The 20,197-nt window shown below is 45.3% G+C and overlaps 2 protein-coding genes and 1 pseudogene across 5 annotated transcripts in view; all 3 read right to left on the reverse strand.

Moving 5' to 3' along the window:
- Positions 1-6,930, reverse strand: part of ALG8 (ALG8 alpha-1,3-glucosyltransferase) — a 31,106-nt gene extending 24,176 nt beyond the window's left edge. For 3 of the 4 annotated variants that reach the window (XR_014814768.1, XM_003129688.7, XM_084975469.1), the window contains exons 1-2: positions 6,810-6,930; positions 2,155-2,233 (exon numbers count right to left, since the gene is read on the reverse strand). Coding sequence is in view for 1 of the 4 variants with exons in the window: in XM_003129688.7 (XP_003129736.4) it covers positions 2,155-2,233; positions 6,810-6,904 (174 nt within the window). In the remaining 3 variants the exon portion in view is untranslated. The remainder of the gene's footprint in view (positions 1-2,154; positions 2,234-6,809) is intronic. The other variant, XM_084975470.1, reaches the window with a different exon arrangement.
- Positions 1-19,639, reverse strand: part of LOC100511652 (glycerophosphodiester phosphodiesterase domain-containing protein 4) — an 882,168-nt gene extending 862,529 nt beyond the window's left edge. Inside the window, exon 1 of the mRNA XM_084975427.1 lies at positions 19,558-19,639. The gene's annotated coding sequence lies outside the window, so the exon portion shown is untranslated. The remainder of the gene's footprint in view (positions 1-19,557) is intronic.
- LOC110255555 (voltage-dependent calcium channel gamma-like subunit pseudogene) lies at positions 10,474-17,030 on the reverse strand (annotated as a pseudogene).
- Positions 19,640-20,197: the final 558 nt, after the last annotated feature.

A 20,197-nucleotide genomic window follows, 5' to 3' on the forward strand; every position in this document is an offset into this window, starting at 1 on the left:
AACAACCAGAACACAGAGTCACATACACACACAAAATAAGTGCTATACACAGTACATTACACACATTATATTCATTTCATCCCCGTTATTATTTATTATTATTTAAGAGTTGAGATGCTGAGGCTTTGAGAGGTCAAGTGGTTTTCCCACAGTTACCCAGCATTGGTATTAAGTGGCAAAGCTGAAAGTCAAACCCAGGCAGCCTGAAATCACAGCCCAACCTCTTGACTGCTACGCCACACATAAAGCAGCCTTGTTGGCATGCATACATGCAAACAGAAATACCTTACACTAAAGTAATTACTTAAAGTTCCTTAGCATTCCTATGAAATACTTGTAGTGATATTATGTGAGAAGGAACTTGGTCAGTTAGGTCAACTGCTCTCAAGCCTTTTCAGTACCAAAGACTATTCTGACCTTACCAAAAACAACAAACAAACAAAAACAACAAAAAGCAACAATGAACTCACAGAAAACTTTATAGGCTGTCTTTAAAAAATCCCCCTGACAGCAGAGTGCTGTTTTTGATCAAGCCATGTCTGAGCTGATGTCTGCTTTCTATGAAGTATCATACGCAAGTTAGTAACTCAAACCAGAAATAAAAATACAGACATCCTTTTTATAATAATAGAAGAGAATGGTTTGTATATTATCAGACACTTACACATCACATTTGATTATTCCGGTCTTCATAAATCACAAAATTTTAGGGACAGACAAGATCTCAGAAATAATTCACCCCAAATCATGTGCTAGATGAGAAACCAAGGCTCAGAGAGATGAAATATATTCTCTATGCTGCTGCAGAGTCAGACCTAGAATCCAATTTTCCCTCTTTCCTAATCCAATGTTCTTTCAAAGAGGATGTGGCAAATGTTATAATTTCCAATGCATAATTTGGGAAGCTCATTTTGAGGTAAAGGAGCTCCCTAATAGTGCTAGAAATCAATGAAACTGACTCCTCCCCAAACCGAGTTCCCCTGAAGAGTTTATGATTAACCTCTCTATCCAAAACTTTATTCCCTTTCTTGTCTCATCCCTGTTACCCTCTGGATTGAGAAGCATCAAAGTAAAGGTGGGGAGTTCCCGTTGTGGCTCAGTGGTTAACGAACCCAACTAGTATCCATGAGGACATAGGTTTGATCCTTGGCCTCAGTCAGTGGGTTAAGGATCCGGCCTTGCCATGAGCTGTGGTATAGATCACAGATGCGGCTTGGATCCCTCCCACGTTGATGTGGCTGTGGCGTAGGCCGGCAGCTGTAGCTCCAATTTGACCCCTGGCCTGGGAACCTCCCTGTGCATCAGGTACATCCCTAAAAAGACAAAGAAAAGGTGGGACTGAAAGTGAGCAGGACCTTGCAGGGCTTACAGGTATAAGACCCTCTGTGTCCTCTCCTTGTCTGGCCTTCAATTTCCAAAGAGCAGTTAGTGATTAGGGTAACAGGGTCACAGGACTCCTAGTTCTTCCTGAAGGGATGCAGATAACATTCTGACCCATGTCTTTTGAGTTTTTCTGCAGAAACTGAGACCTCTGCTTGGTGGAGGATGGTGACTACATGCTGACTCTAAGTATATGGACTGCAGGCCAGAACCAGAAGGTTGATGATAAAGATTCCCAAAATAGCACCCTAGGACCTCACCAAGCAATCAGAAAAATATCCAAGAGATGAACATGCACCCTGTGACCCTTACTTCTACTGTTGCCTTTAAAAATCCTTGCCTGAAAGTCACTGGGCAGTTCAAGTCTTTCAAGCACTAGCTGTCCATTCTCTTTGCTTGGTGCCCTGTAATAAATGCTGTACTTTCCTTCACCATTCACCACACCCAGGGTCAGTAAAATGGCTTTGCTGTGTGCCAGGTGAGAGCACCCATGTTTGGTAACAAAAGCAGAGAATACAAATTTTTTTTTTTTTTTTTTTTGGCTGTGCCCACAGCATGTAGAAGTTCCTGGGCCAAGGAAATGAGCTGCTGCAGTGACAACACTGGATCCTTTAACCTTCTACACCATGAGGGAATTCTAAGAACACAGTTTTGATAAAGATTTATTCAACTTACGACCACAGAGAACACTGTTTTAATATTGGTAATACTTACATGATTTCACACATAGCTTAAAAAAAAAACAAAAACCCAAAAGTGAAAATTAAACCTTACCTCATAATACCACTGTGATATCGGCAAACTGTGGGTGATAGCAAGCCAGTTTCGGTGTACTTCAAAATCTGTGGAATGACTACTCAAAATAATCAGATGAGTAAAATGAGATTTCACAACATTTATCAACTGCACATTTCCAAAACTATGCTTTTTTTTTTTTTTTTTTTTTTTTTTTTTGCCTTTTGTCTTTTTAGGGCTGTACCCACAGCATTCGGAGGTTCCCGGGCTAGGGGTCTAGTCGGAGCTATTGCTGCCAGCCTACACCACAGCCACAGCAATGCCAGATCCAAGCTGCGTCTGCAACCTACATCACAGCTCATGGCAATGATGGATCCTTAGCCCACTGAGCGAGGCCAGGGATCAAACCCGCAACCTCATGGTTCTTAGTTGGATTCGTTTCTGATGCGCCATGACAGGAACTCCCTAAAATTATGCTTTTTAAATGGACCAACACCCCTTACATAATCTCACTATCCTATAAAGACACAAACAGGTATTACATAATCCTGAAACACTTCACTTACCTGGAGGTCAGACCTCCTTCTGGAAAAGCATGGGACTCTACTAAGTGAAAAGGGTCTCTGAGTTATCTAGAGAGCCGACCAGAGCCCATACTTTTTCTTATGGGAAGCCCTGAGGCTATTTTGCTCAGAGGTGATGGATTCTTGTTCACAAACAATTCCAATAAGATTAATTATCTTGAAAAAGCCTCACATACAAGATGCTTCATTCAGGGCCTGTGTTTCCTTATTGATTTTCTGTCTGGATGATCTGTCCATTGCTGTAAGTGGGGTGTTAACCTCACATACAAGATGGATCTTCAGGAATGACCAAGAGTTCATCAGACAGAGAAGGTGGGAAAAGGCCCCTGCCCTGCCTTTCCAATGTCTCCAAATTCTGTTTACTGGTCCCCCTCTCACTATATATAAATCTATCCAAGCATCTCCCCTATAGGGGAGGAAAATTTTTTGCCTTCTATCATCCTAGGTTCTGTGGCTGGTCTAAGAATTACACTGACATAAGCCAGAATACCAGGAGGAAAAAAATCCTCCATTTTAATTACTACCTATGTATGGGAGCCCAAAGGATCTAAGATGAGACGAAAAAGGTGACCAGATGATTGAAGCTCATCTACCATCCTGAGAGCTCAGGAAAGTGGCTGGGGGCTGGGGCTTCAAATTGGTGGAAAGCAACTTTTGGCAAGGTGAAGAAGAAATGTTTGGCAAGCAAAGGTTGCTCTGACTTGCAGGTAAATCTCTCAGGTAAAAAATGATCTCTGGTAATAGCTACCTTCTAGGTTCAGCCCCCACTGTAAAGTAAATTTCCCTTAGAAGTAACTTTTAGTATTTTCCGAGCTTCTCCTGCGTCTGCAGTTTCTCAAAATAAAAAGTTCCCCCAAATCCTTATGCCAAAGAGGCATATTTTGGGGTGGCATATTCTGCTACCCTTCATTCCTCTTTTGCAGAAGTTCTCCTGTTTGCCCACTGCTGTACTTCCCCCTCCACATCTTGCACAGCGCCTGATACGCGGATGGGCTCAATACATTCTTGTTGAATTAACCACTCACCAGTCAACAATGAGTTCCTGATTTACACTTTCATACAACATTTCCACAGTGACAACTCTCTTGTGAGTTTCCTAGCCAACCCCCATCATACTTCTTTCATGGGTTTCCATGAATATTCATCAAATAAATGTTGATATTCCTTTAGATTCAGTTCTGGGTCTTTCTTTCTTTCTTTCTTTTTTTTTTTTTTTTTTTAATGCAGCTTACTCTGCTCTGGACAACCTTATTCACATTCATTCCTTCCACTATGAACTATGTAACAATGACTCTGAAATCACAATATATAACCTTGGTCTCTTTCCTGAGTTCTAGAGAGACATCCTCAACTTCTTGCTGACCAAATCACCTGAATTTCTGATAGATTTCTCAAAATCACATTCACACCTGATCTTAATAACTAGCAATTCCATTTTTAGGTATATACTTGTAAGGGAGCAAAATCTGGCCACCCAAAATGTGTCCCCTGGCTTGAGGATTGACTTAAGCTGATTATTTTGAAGAAACAGAAGACTCAGTAAGTTTTTCTTTTTACTTCCCTCTTAGTTGTCTAAATGTTCATATAAAAGGCTTGGTCCTGGAATGGAGCGATCACCAGAGTTACCTGCAAAGAATATGGGCTGGGTGTGGTGGCGGGAACTCATCAGAACCTAGAGATCAGACTCCACTCTGTGCCCCACTATCTCTGCATGGCCCAGCAAACATCTGTTTACCCAACATTTGCTTTTCCAACTTTATATGAATTGTCTTCCTATCTTTCGAAGTCCCCAAAACTACCACCTTCAACATTCTCTTCTGTCTTTAGCAGAAGATGCTATTTATGGTGAGGGTGCCAGTTACTGTGGTGAGTTGCTCTGTTTTCCTGGGTCTCTCCCATATACATGTTATTAAACTTTTGCTTGATTTTTCTCGTGTTAATCTGTCTCATGTCAACTTAATTCTTAGACCGGCCAGAAAAATCTGGATAGAGAGGTGGAGGAAAATTTCTTCCTCCCCAACATTCTCAATAGAAATGCATACATAATATGTTGCACCAAAAACATGTACTGGGTGTGTCTTCAGGCCTCCAACGATATGTCTGAGACCTTTCCAGATACCCAATCTAAATTAAGTCGCCCTTGTCAGTCCCCTTATAGGATCCCATTCTTCGCCTTCATGACACTTAACACAAGCATTGTTATGTAATTACATATTTATGTAGATTTGCTCCCTTACTAAACTATACCCTTATAGGGTTAGGGATCATTGCTATTTTGTCCTCTCCTCCAGCACCTGGCCATTGTACCGGGTTCATAATAAAGCAGTTAGTAAACATTTTGGGGAATATTTTTGCTTTTATCCTGTAGCTCCCTCTTATTTCCTGTTTGAGAAGCAAAGCATTAGCTATAACTCTATATATTCTTTTATTTATTTATTTTTTGGCCACACCTGCAGCATGTGGAAGTTCCTAGGCCAGGGATAAACCTGGGCCCCAGACGCGACCTGTGCCACAGCTGCACCAATGTCAGATCCTTAACCCACTGCGCCACAAGGGAACTTCAAATTATGTACATTCTTAATCCTGGACCAAGAGCAGTATTCAACCCTGAAGACACATTTCTAGGCTGACGAAAGTAAAGCAAGGAAAATCACATATGCACAATTAAAAAAAAAAATCCCTTTCATTCTGATGTGAAAGGAATATTCTACATTTTAGAAGGATTTTTCCAGTTTGCTTTTAAAAGGAAAGATGTTTCTTACTTGTTTTCAGTTCTAAGAAAGTTGAATTTACCGATCCCTTCTTTTCCCAACTCCCTATAAATCATTTTGCTGAACCTACATACACAATTCATGCTTACATACGTAACAGTTCATGCTTACATACATAACAAGAGATGAGCAAGAACTTGAACCAAAGGATACTAAACTTTAAACTGGGAAGGGGAGTTGGGAGACCCATAGGTAAGGGAGAAAAGGAATAAGGGGAAAAGTCAAGGGAGAAGAATTAGGATAAACAGAAGGTGGAAGCTTGTTTTTTGTTGTTGTTTTTTTGCTTTTTAGGGCTGCACCCGCGGCATATGGAAGTTCCCAGACTAGGGGTCAAATCGGAGGTGCAGCTGCCTGCCTACACCACAGTCACGTGGGATCTGAGCCGGCTGCAAACTACACCACAGCTCACAGCAACGCTGGATCCCCAACCCAGTGAGCGAGGCCAGAAATCGAACCCACATCCTCATGAATACTAGTCAGATTCAGCCACAGCCGGGAACTCCGGAAGACAATATGAATAACATTAATAAATACCGAGTCCCCACTGCATACACATTACCACTTGGTGGTTGTTTCCTAATGGGTTTCCATGCCTTCAGTCTTGGTTCTGCATCCACTGTCACACAGCGGTCTAGCCTTGTGTGTCTTGGCCACTGGCTACCTCATCCTATGCAACTCTTCTTCTCCCTTAACTGCTGTTCACCCACAATGGTCACTTTCTGTTCCTAGAATGCTCTGAGTTCCTTCCCATTACAGGGCGTTTACGCTTACTCTTTCCTCAACCTGAACTGCTCTTCTCATAGCTGATGCTGTTTCATCCTTTGGAGTTCAACTCAAACATCACCTCCTAAAAGAGGCGAGTAAAGCGTTGCCCAGTAGTCACTCTACGTCTTTCACAGACCTCATCTCGTTCTGAAACTCCTGTTTGTCTAACGTCCCCACCAACTACACCGAGGGTAAGGACCGGATACGCCTTTCTCAAATGTCTCTCCAAGTCTCAGAACAGTGCCTAGCAGAGGAGGTAGCTGATGAACACGGTACCGGATGAATGAAAGCGGGAGGCCGGAGTTGTTCATCTGCATATTAAAGATCAGGACCTTGGAACCCGGAAACATTAGACAGTGCCAGCCCTGACTCCAGCCATCCAGGGCTACGATCTAGTGCTCTGGTGAAATAATAATCAAAGGGCGGAGGGGGAAGCATAGCAAAGGCAGAGCAGCGACCACACAACTTCAAGTTCCCTTTCCTCCCCTCACCCAGGGGCATCCACGCTCCTTTCTCCCGCCCTGACCGACCGCGGGGCCTCCCCGCCCAGCCCCTGGCCGTGCGGGTCCCTTACTAGGTGGGGATGAGAAGGCACTTGAGCAGTGTCACCCCGAGCGCCAAAGCCGAAAACCAATTGCCACCACCAGTCGCACTTCTGAGCGCCGCCATTGCTACGGCGCCATTCGCTTTCAATCAACTTGACACGCCCCCTGCTGCCGCGCATGCGGGGACAGCGCTGGGAGGCGGCAGCCTGGCGCCGCGCGCATGCGCCCAGCCGCTCAGCCGCTCCGCCCGCGGGAGGCGGGAGCTGAGGCGTTTAAACCTCCCGCCCTCGGTCCTCTCACCGCCCCGCCTCCTTCCCGCCGGAGAGGTCTTCCCTGAGTCTGCGCGGTTTCTACGGCGACAAGTTAAGTTTCACGTGCCGCTTTTTTTTTGGTTCGGAAAGTTTCTTGGCGTTTTCCCTGGGCGTCGCTTTTGCTTGTTGTTGGGGTACCTCGGTGGGAGAAAACTGTATTTTCTAGAGACTTTCGGGTACTAACGGAGGGGTCAGAATTGTAATCCCGGAGTAACAGTAGGTAAAAAGTACCTGAGAATACTAGAGGCGCCTAGCATGGCCCCCTGAACCGGAGTATTAGCTCCAGGTGGAGAGTGGCGCGAGCAGAGATAGAGGTGAAAACATTGTGCGCTTCTAGAACTCGGAGATAGGCTCTGTTGCACCACCTGCCTGGGGGAACCCACTGTGGAGGCAGCGCTTCTCACACTTCGTGTGCAGGTCACTTGGGGATCTTTTTAAAATTCGCATTCACCTAGTTTTCCTTTTTGTAAGTAGGAAATAGAACTGGGGTCTGCTTCAGAGAGTGGTTGTGAGGATTAAATGAAGATGCTTGTAAATTGCTTGATACGATGTCAGGACCGAATAAATGTTCAGTACATGCTTCAGAGAAGTTAAAACCTTGCTGAACGATCAACAGCAGGTGGGAGACACTGACCCTCTCCTCTTGGGGGTTTAGGCCTGCTTACAACTTCAGATGTCACCCACGTGAATGTGACACTCAAATTTATATCTCGAGCCCAAGCCCTGTCACCTCCAGACCCTTGTATCTAGCTGCCCACTCACCCTCTCTTAGATGTTTTAAAGGCACTTTGCATTAGTTCCCTAGGCTGCTGTAACAAATTACCACAATCTAAAAGCACAAGTTTAAAACAACACAAGTGTATTCTCTTACAGTTCTGGAGAGCAGAAGTCTAAAATCATCTCACCAGGCTAACAGTTGGTTCCTTCTGGAGGTTCTGAGGGGAGAATCTCTTTTCCTTTTCCGCTGTTAGAAGTGGACTGCATTCTTTGGCCCTTTCCTGGCATCACTCTAAATAACCTCTTGCTTCTGTTGTCACATCTGTTACTTTTCTAGAATCAAATCTCCCTTGCTTCCCTCTTATAAGGAGACCTGTGAGTGCATCTAGAGCCCACCTGGATAATCCAAGATAATCTCCCCATCTCCGAATATTTAACTTAATCACATCTGCAAAGTCCTTTTTGCCATAGAAGGTAATATTCACAGGTTCCAGGGTTTAGGACACAAATACCTTTGGAGGCTGTTGTTCAGTGTACCACACACCTCAAACTCAGTATGTCCAAAACTGAATTTATGAACTTTCAGTAGTATCCATTCAGGAAATAGCACCAACCATTTAAGCTGTTCAGCTCCTCTGGCCCATACTTGAAAACTCACTGTGAATTTACTAACTCAATACTCACTCCCAATCCCCTTCTCCCTTTTCTGTTTCCTCTAAAGAGTCTAGAAAAGTTAAATAGTTGATCTTAACTGGCAGCTAGGTATGCCTTAATGACACAGTTCTGTCTAGTAGGACTTAAAGCAGGAGTCTGCTGAGGGGAGGGTTTCTGGGAAAGGCTTTCCTTTCCTGATGAAAGAGACAGTGGCCCCTTTTTTCATTCTTCCTGCCTTGGACTTGGTCATGAGGCATGGAGCTGGACTCGGCTGTGAGGAAAAGGCACATCATGCTAGCCTCAACATCACTGAGCTGCTGAACAAATCCCTCCTACTCCCAGAATTCTTTCTTTCTTTCTTTCTTTTTTTTTTTTTTTTTTTTTTTTTTGCTTTTTAGGGCCACACCTGCGGCAGGTGGAGGTTCCCAGGCTAGGGGTCGAATCTGGGCTACAGCTGCTGGCCTATACCACAGCCACAGCAACGCAGGATCTGAACCATGTCTGTGACGTACAGCGCACTCACAGAAACGCCAGATCCTTAACCCACTGAGCGAGGCCAGGGATTGAACCCGCAACCTCGTGGTTCCTAGTTGGACTCATTTCTGACGGGAACTCTCAGAATTCTTATATCTTTGGGAATTTCTTGTTATTTGGGGAAACACACATACACCGTCTTTATGTGTTTGAGCCAGTGTTGGTCAGATCGTCTGCTTCTGCCTCCTAAACTGTTTCTAATGGCTATTGCCAAGTCCTGTCAGTTTGACTTCATTGATCCTCTCCGTTCATCTACTCTTCATACCCCCCGTATTCTTCACTTTAGCTTGACTCGCTTTCAGCTTCAGCTACATGCCATGTTACCTCCTGTCACTGCACCTTTACATATTCTTTCCCTCTATTTGAGATGTTCTTCCTTCTTCCTGGTTAAAAAAAAAAAATTTAACTGGGTGAATCTTAAAAGATCTGATTGGCTTTATTCAGTGATTTTGAAATGGAGTTTTAACTAAAGAACAACCCCCCTTGGCTAAGAAGGCAGCTACAAGCCTTTCCAGCTGTGCTCATCACTATGCCACCCTTCTTGTAATAATGTAACAACTGTGTGCCCTCTATCCAAGCCAGCAGCCCTGCTAATCAGGTACCCAGCATTGCTTATCAGTTCTGCTTCTGTAACCTTGCTGGCTCAGTTTCTTAGGGAGGAACACTGTCTGCTTGGGGATGGGGGAGGTCCGGGATGCTTACATGGGAAAATCAAGACCTTGTAGTGTATAAAAGTTACTGAGAACAAAGACCTGGTGCTCAGACTCTGGAGGTGACTCCTCTGAGCCCGCACCGGTGCTGAATAAACCTTGCTTTTCCATATCTCCGAGTGCTGTTTGTCTCCTTCCGTTGCCACGGTTTTTGCGGTTTCCGCAACAATTTATGACTCAAGCAGCTTCCAATGTAGCAGATAAAAAGGAACTCTGAAGAGCAGTACAAAAAAATAAGACTTAGGTGTTCCATGGTGGTCTAGTGGTTAAGGATTTGGCATGGTCACTGCTGTGGTGCAGGTTCAATTCCTGGCCCAGGAACTTTCACATGCTGTGGGTGTGACAAACAAACAAAAAAAGAAGACGATGACTTTTATAGGCAGAGGGGAGCAGGAACAAAGACGTTATTCTAGGCCAAAAAGCAGACTGGTTATTGCAAGTTTACTTGCCCTGTAGGGGATACCAGGGGTTTTTCAGGCAGGTTACTCAGCTAATGCTTCCTGATTTTCTGGCTTCAGATTCCATTTCCGGGAGGACAGAACTATAACAACGTATACGTTTGGTGATGTGGAGCTTAGCGTAAGTGACTCCATCCTAGTTACCTCTCCATCCTTTAGCTCTCAGATCGAGCACCACTTTCCCAGAGAAATCTTCCCTGACCTCCCCTTGTGCACCTGTCAGCTGAGTGCAATTTTACATTTATTTGTGTGATTATCTAATTCCCTCATTAGGTATTCACTTCCCGAGGACAGGGACCTTGTCTGTTTTTACTCACAGTTGTAGTGGCAGAACTTGCACCCCGTATGCACTCGATAGTTGCTGAGTGGTGTGAATGCCTGCAACAGGAGTCCAACCCTGATCTCTCCTACCCCTGACACCTTGCTTTTTTCCCCACAGCATACCACCCAGGATGAGATTTGGAACCTGGGGAGAAATTGCATAAAAGGGTCAGTGTCAGTTATATAGAGTCTTCAGGTTAGAAAATCTGACCAGAAAGAAGAATACACAATTGGGTGAAGAAGTTTTTCATAAATTACATGACCTGGCCTCCCTTTTCTAAGGAGTTAGTCCATTCTGCTCTTGGTTCTGGTACCTTGCTGGTGACTGGAAGCTCTTCTGACCACTATACCTAGCTTCTGTCTCAAAGGGAGGGTGCAGAGATTTTGCTTAGGTGCTCAGAGTTTGATTGTTTTGCAGACCACAGCAGCTCTGTCAGTTCTAAGTACCTAGAGATTTGTTTTTATTTTTATTTTATTTTTTAACATTTAATTTAATTTTACTTTTTGTCTTTTTGCCTTTTCTAGGGCTGTTCCCACGGCATATGTAGGTTCCCAGGCTAGGGATCTAATCGGAGCTGTAGCCGCAAGCCTATGCCAGAGCCACAGCAACGCCAGATCTGAGCCACGTCTGCAGCCTACACAGCCGGATCCTTAACCCACTGAGCCGGGTTAAGGATCCTTAACCCACTGAGCAAGGCCAGGGATTGAACCTACAACCTCATGGTTCCTAGTCGGATTCGTTTCCACTGTGCCACGACAGGAACTTCTGTTTTTATTTTTAACTTTTATATTCCTTGGAACCCGAACCAAAGATGATGATTAATCCAGTAACTGATACATTTTTATACCTCAGGATGCGTATTCATTGTATCACTTGGAGGGTAAAGTCAGAAAGAAATAGTCAAATCCCAAGTTTAAAAATAAAAATGAATGGTATAGCATTTAGATACTGTATTAGTTCTCTATTGCTGCAAAACAAATCACCCCAAACTTAGTGGCCTAAAACAAGAAACATTTATTGTCTCATAGTTCCTGTGGTCAGGAATTCAAGACCTTAGCTGGGTGGCTCAGAGTCTCTCATGAGGCTGCGGTCAGGATGACATCAGGGGCTGTAGTCAACTGAAAGGTCCACTGGAGCAGGTCCACTGGTCCACTTCCAGGGCCAGCAGGTCCTCATCATGTGGGTCTTTCCTTGGGCTGCGTGAGTGTCATCAGGACATGGCAGCTGCTGGCTTCCAGAGTGAGTGATCCAAGCTGGCAGGAGCAAGTCACAATGCCTTTTACGACCCAGTCACTTCTGCTTCCTTCTGTTTGTGAGAAGCGATGTGTGACGTCCAGCTCACCCTCAAGCAGAGGGCATTAGGACTCTAGCTCTCAAAGGGGAACATTCTAGAAATACCACATGTGTCTCAGCCACATCCTTGGGCTGTCACAAACAGGACTGCATCTAGGTGGGAAGACGCCTCTTTGGGGAGAGTCCTCTGTTTATTATGTCTAGTCGTCCTCCTCGTCAGCAGTCTTTTCCCCTTATGTTTCCCTCAGGATGTGCAGGTCCTGTGTTCGGGTTTGGTGAGTAGGAGCAAGAACTGCTTTACCTGAGGACTGATGTATGCTGGCATAAGGCTGGCATTTCTGGGGTTTGGTTTGGTTTTGTTTTTTTGCGGGGGGTCTTCACAGCCATCCTCTGAGATAGGTCCTATGATTATCCTCACACTGAGGACGAGGAAACTGAGGCTCAGGGAAGTTAAATAACGTGTCCAAGGACTCTGTAAGCTAAGGAGGTAGGATTTGGATTCAGGACTGACATATTATCCTTCTAACTCCATGGTCTGGCCTTCTTGGAGCTCGGTGTCTCCCAGAGCACATGACACATAAGCAGTTGCTGACAGAATCTGGTGGTTACAGCCAGGAGAGGTATGCAGAGGCAAGAAAGGGGCAGAAAGGAGAGAAGAAGCAAATCCTGGGCCTGCTGCTGGACTGCCATCAGCGTCATCTCCTAGAGTGTGGGCCTTCCTCCCTGTGTGCCTGTAGGGAAAAGCTGAAGTCCTCCCTGACCTGGTCCCTTCTGGCTTCTCCAGCTTTACCAGCCCTACTTCCTCTATACAAGCTCTCCTGGCCACATGGGACTTCTCTGAACACTCTGTGTTCTTCACGTATCTGTGCCTTTGTAAAGGCCATTCTCTCTCCCATAAGGCCCCATTCCTCTAGTCTATGTGACAGGTTCCCACAAAAACTTCAGAACCCAAGTCAAATGGTCTATGAAATTTTCCCAAAGCACTTTGTGCAGGCTTGTTTTAGGGAATTTACAAGTAGCTGTTGTAATTTTAACCCCAGAAGCAGCTAGGACCTCCAAGATTCTGAAGTTCTAGGTAAAATTGCCTTTACCCAACCATTTACTTCCAGTTTCACAGCCCACGGAAGCCAAAGCCCTCCAGATTTCTGCAGAGCCTCAGAGACCTTTTTTTTTTTCCCCCCATGTCTTTTCCCCTGGACTTTCTACAGGCATACCTGGTTTGATACCCCTTTGCTTTGTTGTTGTTGTTTTAACAAATCGAACGTTCACGGCAACCTTGTGTGGAACAGATCTATGGGTGCCATTTTCCCAACTGCATTTACTCATTTTGTGTCTCTGTCACATTTTGGTATTCTTGAAATATTCCTAACGTTTTCATTATTATATTCATTATGGTGATCTATGATTAGTGATTTTTGATGTTATTCTTGGGGAGGGGGAAATTTCCCCCTCTCCCCTCCTTGCGTTCTTGTGGCTGGACTAATAATAAAATTGACGCAAGTCAGATTAACAGAAAAAAAGAGCCAGTTTTAATTCTTGCACATAGAGTTCCCATAGGACCTAAGAAGTGGCCATACAGGCAGCTGTTCATGCTTTTTAGACAAAGAAACAATAAATTTATGAGGAAATGACAAAAAGAGGAAACTTAGGTTTTGGTTGCCCAGTTAGTGAGGAATCTAAGCGATGCTTGGGCTTGGGGCAGTAAATTAAAGAAGTAACAAGGTTTGTGTATATAGGCTTCTGGGCCCTGAATTCTCTATCTTTGTGATACAGTGTCCTTCTGCCTCCAGATTCAGAGAGAGTGCACTTTTCACATGAGAGACTGACTTTCTGCTTTCAGGGAGAGAAAGAGGAGAATCAGAGTGTTCCTCTCATGTTGGCCATTTATCAAGTAACTTTAATTCAAAATAATCAATGTGCCATTGAGGCATGTTTTGGGGTGGCCTATCTTTTGGGCTCCAACATTACCATGAGTATTGTTTTTGGGTGTTATGAGCCATACCCATAGAAGACAACGAACTTAATGGATGAATGTTGTGTGTGTTCTGACTGCTCTGCCAACTAGCCATGCCCTGTCTCTCTTCTCAGGCCTCTCTACTCCAAGACACAACAATATTGAAATTGGATCCACTAATAACCTTGCAGTGGCCTCCAAGTGTTCAAGTGAAGTGAAGAGTCAGACATCTCTCACATTATTTTATTATTTTTTAAAAATATTTGAACGCTTTTATGAAACAAGGCCCACATGCTCAGGGCAGAGCATTCTGGGCAGAAGCAGAGACAAACCCTCCCTGCAGCAGAAAGGAAAGGGCATCTTGCTGGTGGGGGGCACTTAGCTCTAGTCCTGGCTTTATGTGACCCTGGACGAGTGGCCCTGGCTCCCCACTTCTGCATCTCACCCCTGCAGACAAGGTCACCCCCTTTGCCCCTTGTAGGCTGCCCCCGGGGGAAAAAGCCAGAACCCATTTTCCAGGGATGACAGCCCAGCCTGGTGGGCTGATGAGCTCTGCGACAATACTTTTCTCCAGTCAACTCCGTGGACTCCATGCATCTTGGAGTCAAAATTAAAAAAAAAAAAAAAAAAAAAATCATCGGGAGTTCCCGTCGTGGCTCAGTGCTTAACGAATCCGACTAGGAACCATGAGGTTGCGGGTTCCATCCCTGACCTTGCTCAGTGGGTTAAGGATCCGGTGTTGCTGTGAGCTATGGTGTAGGTCAAAGATGCAGCTTGGATCCTGAGTTGCCATGGCTGTGGTGTAGGCCAGCGGCTACAGCTCCAATTAGACCCCTAGCCTGGGAACCTCCATATGCCATGGGTGTGGCCCTAAAAAGATAAAAGACCAAAAAAAAAAAAAAAAATCAGAGTTCCCATTATGTCTCAGCAAAATGAATCTGACTCGTACCCACAGGACGAAGGTTTGGTCCCTGGCCTTGCTTAGTGGGCTGGGGATCCGGTGTTGCCGTGAGCTGTGTTATAAGTCACAGATGTGACTTGGATCTGACGTTGCTATGGCTGTGGTGTAGTCCAGTCGCTGCCGCTCCGATTTGACCCCTAGCCTGGGAACTTCCATATGCCTTGGGTGCAGCCCTAAAAATTAAACAAACAAACAAAAACACTACAAGAAGGTTTAGGCCAACCCAGAAAAGGGACCTGGTGTGCAGAAACCACAACCCCATGCAGTGAGTGGCAACAAGAATGAACCTCAGAAAGCCTGAATTCATCAGGTGGGGGTGGGGCATAGGGCCTCAAGGGTGGACATCTCTCCTGGCTCCCGGTCCCCTTCACCTCCACGCCTCTGCATCCAGGGTGGTTGTTAATCATTACCGGAGGTCTGGCCAGTCTCCCTGTACCCACCCTCTGCATTCCAGCAGCTCCAGATATGTGCTCTTTGAACTGTGTTCTAGGATCAAAAAATGGGGTATGTGTACCTTACCAAAGATGGATACAAGCTTTCCTCAGAGGAGAGAGCGTGTTAGAAGTCAGGTGGGCCTCCTGGAAGGGCTTAAGGCTGAATTCACAGGGAGAGTCCCCAGAGGGGATGGCTGGCTGTTGGAAGCTGGGGTTATCCAGGGCCCAAGTAAAGTTAAATGGTTTGGAAACCTACTCTATGAAAGAAATCCTGAAATCTGCCTCCCTGGTATGACCAAAGCTGAAGCAGGGGAATTGCACAAAGATCCTTTGAATTGGTAGAAGAGGTCCTAGGCACTGATGGGACACCCTTCACTGGAAGAATGATTCGCCCCTAACAATCCAGGAGATCCCAGGGACCCAACAGCCCATATCCCAGCAGTCAGTAGAGCAGGTGTGAACTGTGCATGGCTGTGGAGCCAGCCTGGGCACCTGTTACCTGACATGCTTCCAAGTCTATATCTGTCCCAGGCAGGATCAAGAAAATATTTTAAAATATGTTTCCTCTTGGACTTTCCATTGTGGCTCAGTAGGTTAAGAACCCAACTAGTATCCAGGAGGATGCAGGTTCGATCCCTGGCCTTGCTTAGTGGGTTAAGGATCTGGTATTGCCGTGAGCTGTGGTGTAGGTTGCAGATGCGGCTCAGATCTGGTGTTGCTGTTGGTGGTGGTGTAGGTCGGCAGCTGCGGCTCCTGTTCAGTCTCTAGCCCAGGAACTTCCTTATGCTGCAAGTGTGGCCCTGAAAAGAAAAAAAATTTCTTCTTGTAAAATTAACATCCTAATAACTCAGCTAAGCCAGTGCAGCTGGTGGCGCTGAGGCACCCACTGGCCTCTGGGCTTCAGACCAGCTACAAAGGCCCCTGGGCCACTGGCTGAACCACCCAAAGGCTAAGAGGTGGCAGTTTCAGGGTCACATGTTAGAAGAGTTACAACTTGAACACACTTTCTGGTAGAACTTGATGTCCTCAGAAGGGGGCCTAGGAGTTCCCATTGTGGCTCAGAGGTAATGAACCCAACTAGTATCCATGAGGCCTTGGGTTTGTTCCCTGCCTCTCTCAGTGGGTTAAGGATCCGGCATTGCCATGAGCTGAGATGTAGGTCACAGGCGTGGCTTGGATCCCGAGTTGCTGTGGCTGTGAGGTAGGTCGGCAACTGTAGCTCCTATTCGATCCTTAGCCTGGGAACTTCCATATGCCGAGGGTGTGGCCCTAAAAAAAAAAAAAAGAAGAAGAAGAAGAGGGCCTGAATTTCATAGGCTGGCCCCAAGGATGGGTGATGCTGTTAATATGGGTGAGGTGTTGATGTGGAGGCCACTGATGGCATTCAGAAAGAAGAGGACAGAACTCTCTCCAGAAGTTCAGGGTGAGACTGATGACTGTGACCTGGTTCCTGGGAAGGATCAGGAAGCTCAGGAGCCCACCCCAAAGGAGAGGATAAAAGAGACTAGGAGAAGGATGGAGCCCATGGCCCATTTGTGCTGTGAGTGGAGGTCCTCGCATACCTGGGACACCACGGGGAGCCCCAGGCCGTAGATGGCGACCCCGGCCAAGGTGGCCATGCTGTGGGCCAGGGCCATGCCCCAGGCCAGCCCAGGCATGTGGGCCTGGCCTAGGTCTCTGAGGCAACGCAGTGATGTCTGATTGGAGGCTTGCAGAAGTGCCACAGTCCAAAGAGGTGGGCCTCGGCCAGGAGCTAGTGGCCATCACAGATGGAGATGGAGGAGAGGATCCCGGCCTGGGAGGCACAGAAGATGATGAGGGTCTGGATGAAGGATCAAAGGAGGACTTGTGGGGTCTCCTTTGGGCCTGCAGCCTCTGGGTCTGCACGTCAAGGGTAGTCATACTTCACCAGGTTGGGCCACATACTCGTGCCTGGCTCCTTCGTGCTACTGGCACACATCTCTTACTTTCAATCAAAAGCTGGAAATGATGAAGCTTAGTGAGGTAGGCATGTCGAGGCAGGCCTCTTGCACCAAACGGTTGTCCAAGTTATGATTACAAAGGAAAAGTTGTTGATGGAAATTGAAAGTGTGCCTCCAGTGAATCCATGAATGATAAGAACGTACAACAGCCTGATTGCTGATATGGAGAACATTTTAGTGGTAGAAGATTAAACAAGCCACAACATTCCTTTAAGCTGAAAGCCTAATCCAGAGCAAGGCCCCCAGTCTCTTGAAGTCTATGAAGCCCAAGAGAGGCAAGGAAGCTGCAAAAAAAAGAGTTTGAAGATAGCAGAGGAGTTCCTGTTGTGACTCAGTGGTTAACAAATCGGACTAGGAACCATGAGGTTGCCGGTTCGATCCCTGGCCTTGCTCAGCAGGTTAAGGATCCGGCATTGCTGTGAGCTGTGGTGTAGGATGCAGATGTGGCTAGGATCCTGTGTTGCTGTGGCTCTGGCGTAGGCTGGCGGCTACATTTCCAATTGGACCCCTAGCCTGGAAACCTCCATATGCCAGGGGAGCGGCCCTAGAAAATGCAAAAAGACAAAAAAAAAAAAAAAAAAAAGCAGAAATTGGTCCATGAGGTTTAAGGAAAGAAGCCATCTCCATAAAGAGCAAGAGCAAGGTGAAACAGTAAGTGGTGATGTAGAAGCTGCAACAAGTTATCCAGAAGATCTAGCTAAGATAATTAATGAAGGTGACTACAGATTTTCAATGTAGATTAAATAACCTTATATTCATATTGGAAAAAATTGCCATGTAGCACTTTCATAGCTAGAGAGAAGTCAATGCCTGTCTTCAAAGCTTCGAAGGATAGGCTGAATCTCTTGTTAGGGGTAATCCACATGTCAGTTTTAAATGAAAGCCAGTGCTTCGTTTACCATTCCCCAAATCCTAGGCCCCTTAAGAACTGTGATAAACCTCTGCCCATGCTCTATAAATGGAACAACAAAGCCTGGAGGACAGCACATCTGTTTACAACACAGTTTACTGAGTATTTTAAGCACACTGTTGAGACCTACTGTTAAGGAAAAAAGATTCCTTTCAAAATATGGCCACTCACTGACAATGACCTGGTCACCTCTGAGTGTTGTACAGCAAGATTAGTGCTTTTTTCATGCCTGCTAATACAGCATCCATCCTGCAGCCCATGGATCAGGGAGTGATTTCAATTTTCAAGTTTCAAGTCTTATTAAGAAACACAGTTCAGGAGTTCCCGTCGTGGCTCAGTGGTTAACGAATCCAAGTAGGAACCATGAGGTTGTGGGTTCGATGCCTAGCCTCACTCAGTGGGTTAAGGATCCGGTGTTGCTGTGAGCTGTGGTGTAGGTTGCAGATGCGGCTTGGATCTTGAGTTGCTGTGGCTGTGGCATAGGCTGGTGGCTACGGCTCTTATTGGACCGCTAGCCTGGTAACCTCCATATGCCGAGGGTGTGGCCCTAGAAAAGACAAAAAGACAAACAAAAATTTGTAAAAAGTAATAAAAAAAGAAGATACAGTTTATAAGCCTAGAGCTGCCACAGGTAATGATTCCTTTGGTGGATCTGGGCCAATTCAATTGAAAACCTGCAAAGGACTCACCATTCTAGATGTCATTAAGAACTTTTTTGATTCATGAGAAGAAGTAAAAAATACCAATATTTATGGAAGTTCCTATGTGGCTCAGTGGTAATGAGTCCTACTAGTGTCCATCCCTGGCCTTGCTCTTTGGGTTAAGGGTCCAACATTGTGGTGAGTTGTGGTGAAGGTTGCGGCTTGGATCCCCAGCTGTTGTGGCTGTGACTGTGGCATAGGCTTGAGGCTGAAGCTCTGATTCAGCCCCTAACCAAGGGACTTCCATGTGCTGCAGGTGCAGCCCCTGCCTCAAAAAAAAAAAAAAAAAAAAAAAAAAAATCAACATTTACAGGAGTTGAGAAGAAATTGATTCCAACCCTCATGGATAACTTTGAGGGGTTCAAGGCTTCAGTGGAGGAAGTAATTGTAGATGTGGTGGAAATAGCAAGAGAACTAATATTGGAAGTGGCGCCTGAAGATATGACCGAATTGCTGCAATCTTATCATAAAACTCTAACGGATGGGGAGTTGCTTGTTATGGATGAGCAAAGACAGTGGTTTCTTGAGATGAAATCTACTCCTGATGATAATGATGCTATGAACATTGTTGAAAGGACAAAAAAGGATTTAAAGTAGTACATAAAGGTAGTTGGTAAAACAGCAGCAGGGTCTGAGAGGATTAACTTCAGTTTCGAAAGAACTCTACCGTGGGTCAGATGTTATCAGATAGCACTGCATACTACAGAGAAATTGTTTGTGAAAGGGAGAGCCAATCAATGCAGTAAATGACATCGTCTTATTTTATTTTATTTTTTTTTTAAACAAGTGGCCGCACCTGCGGCATATGGAAGTTCCCAGGCCAGGGGTCGAGCCACAGCCACTGTAGAAGCAACGCTGAGTAGTTATGTTGTGAGCCACAACGCTGAGTAGTTATGTTGTGAGCCACACGGGAAGTCCGACATCGTCTTATTTTAAGAAATTGCCACAGCCACCCCAGCCTTTAGCAGCCACCACCCTGATTAGTCAGCAGCCAGTCAACATCAAGGCAAAACCCTCCGCAGCAAAAATATTGTGGCTTGCTGAAGCCTGAGGTAATGGTTAGCATTTTTAACCAATAAAGTATTTTAAAATTGAGGTATGTACATAATTTTTTAGACATGAGACTATTGCACAGGTACTAGAGTAGGTATAGTGTAAACGTAACTTTTATATGCACCCAGAAAACAAAAGTTTGTATGATTGCTTCCTTGCATTATTCAGTTTATTGTGGTGGTTTGGAACTGAACCTGAATATTTTTGAGGCATGCCTGTACTTCCTTGGTTGTGGCATATATATGTATATATATATATATATATATATATATATATATATATATATATATATAGTCTTTTTTAGGGCTGCACCTGCAGCATATGGATGTTCCCAGTCTAGGGATCGAATTGGAGCTGTATCCGCTTGCCTGTGCCACAATCATGGTTCCTAGTCAGATTTGTTTCCGCTGCACCACAACGGGA

The sequence above is a fragment of the Sus scrofa genome, chromosome 9 (genome assembly GCF_054392235.1).
Source record: "Sus scrofa isolate SSC_HxYL_T2T_F1_AM1 chromosome 9, Sscrofa_HxYL_maternal_Yorkshire_Landrace_v2.0, whole genome shotgun sequence".
In the NCBI taxonomy this organism is placed as follows: domain Eukaryota; kingdom Metazoa; phylum Chordata; class Mammalia; order Artiodactyla; family Suidae; genus Sus; species Sus scrofa.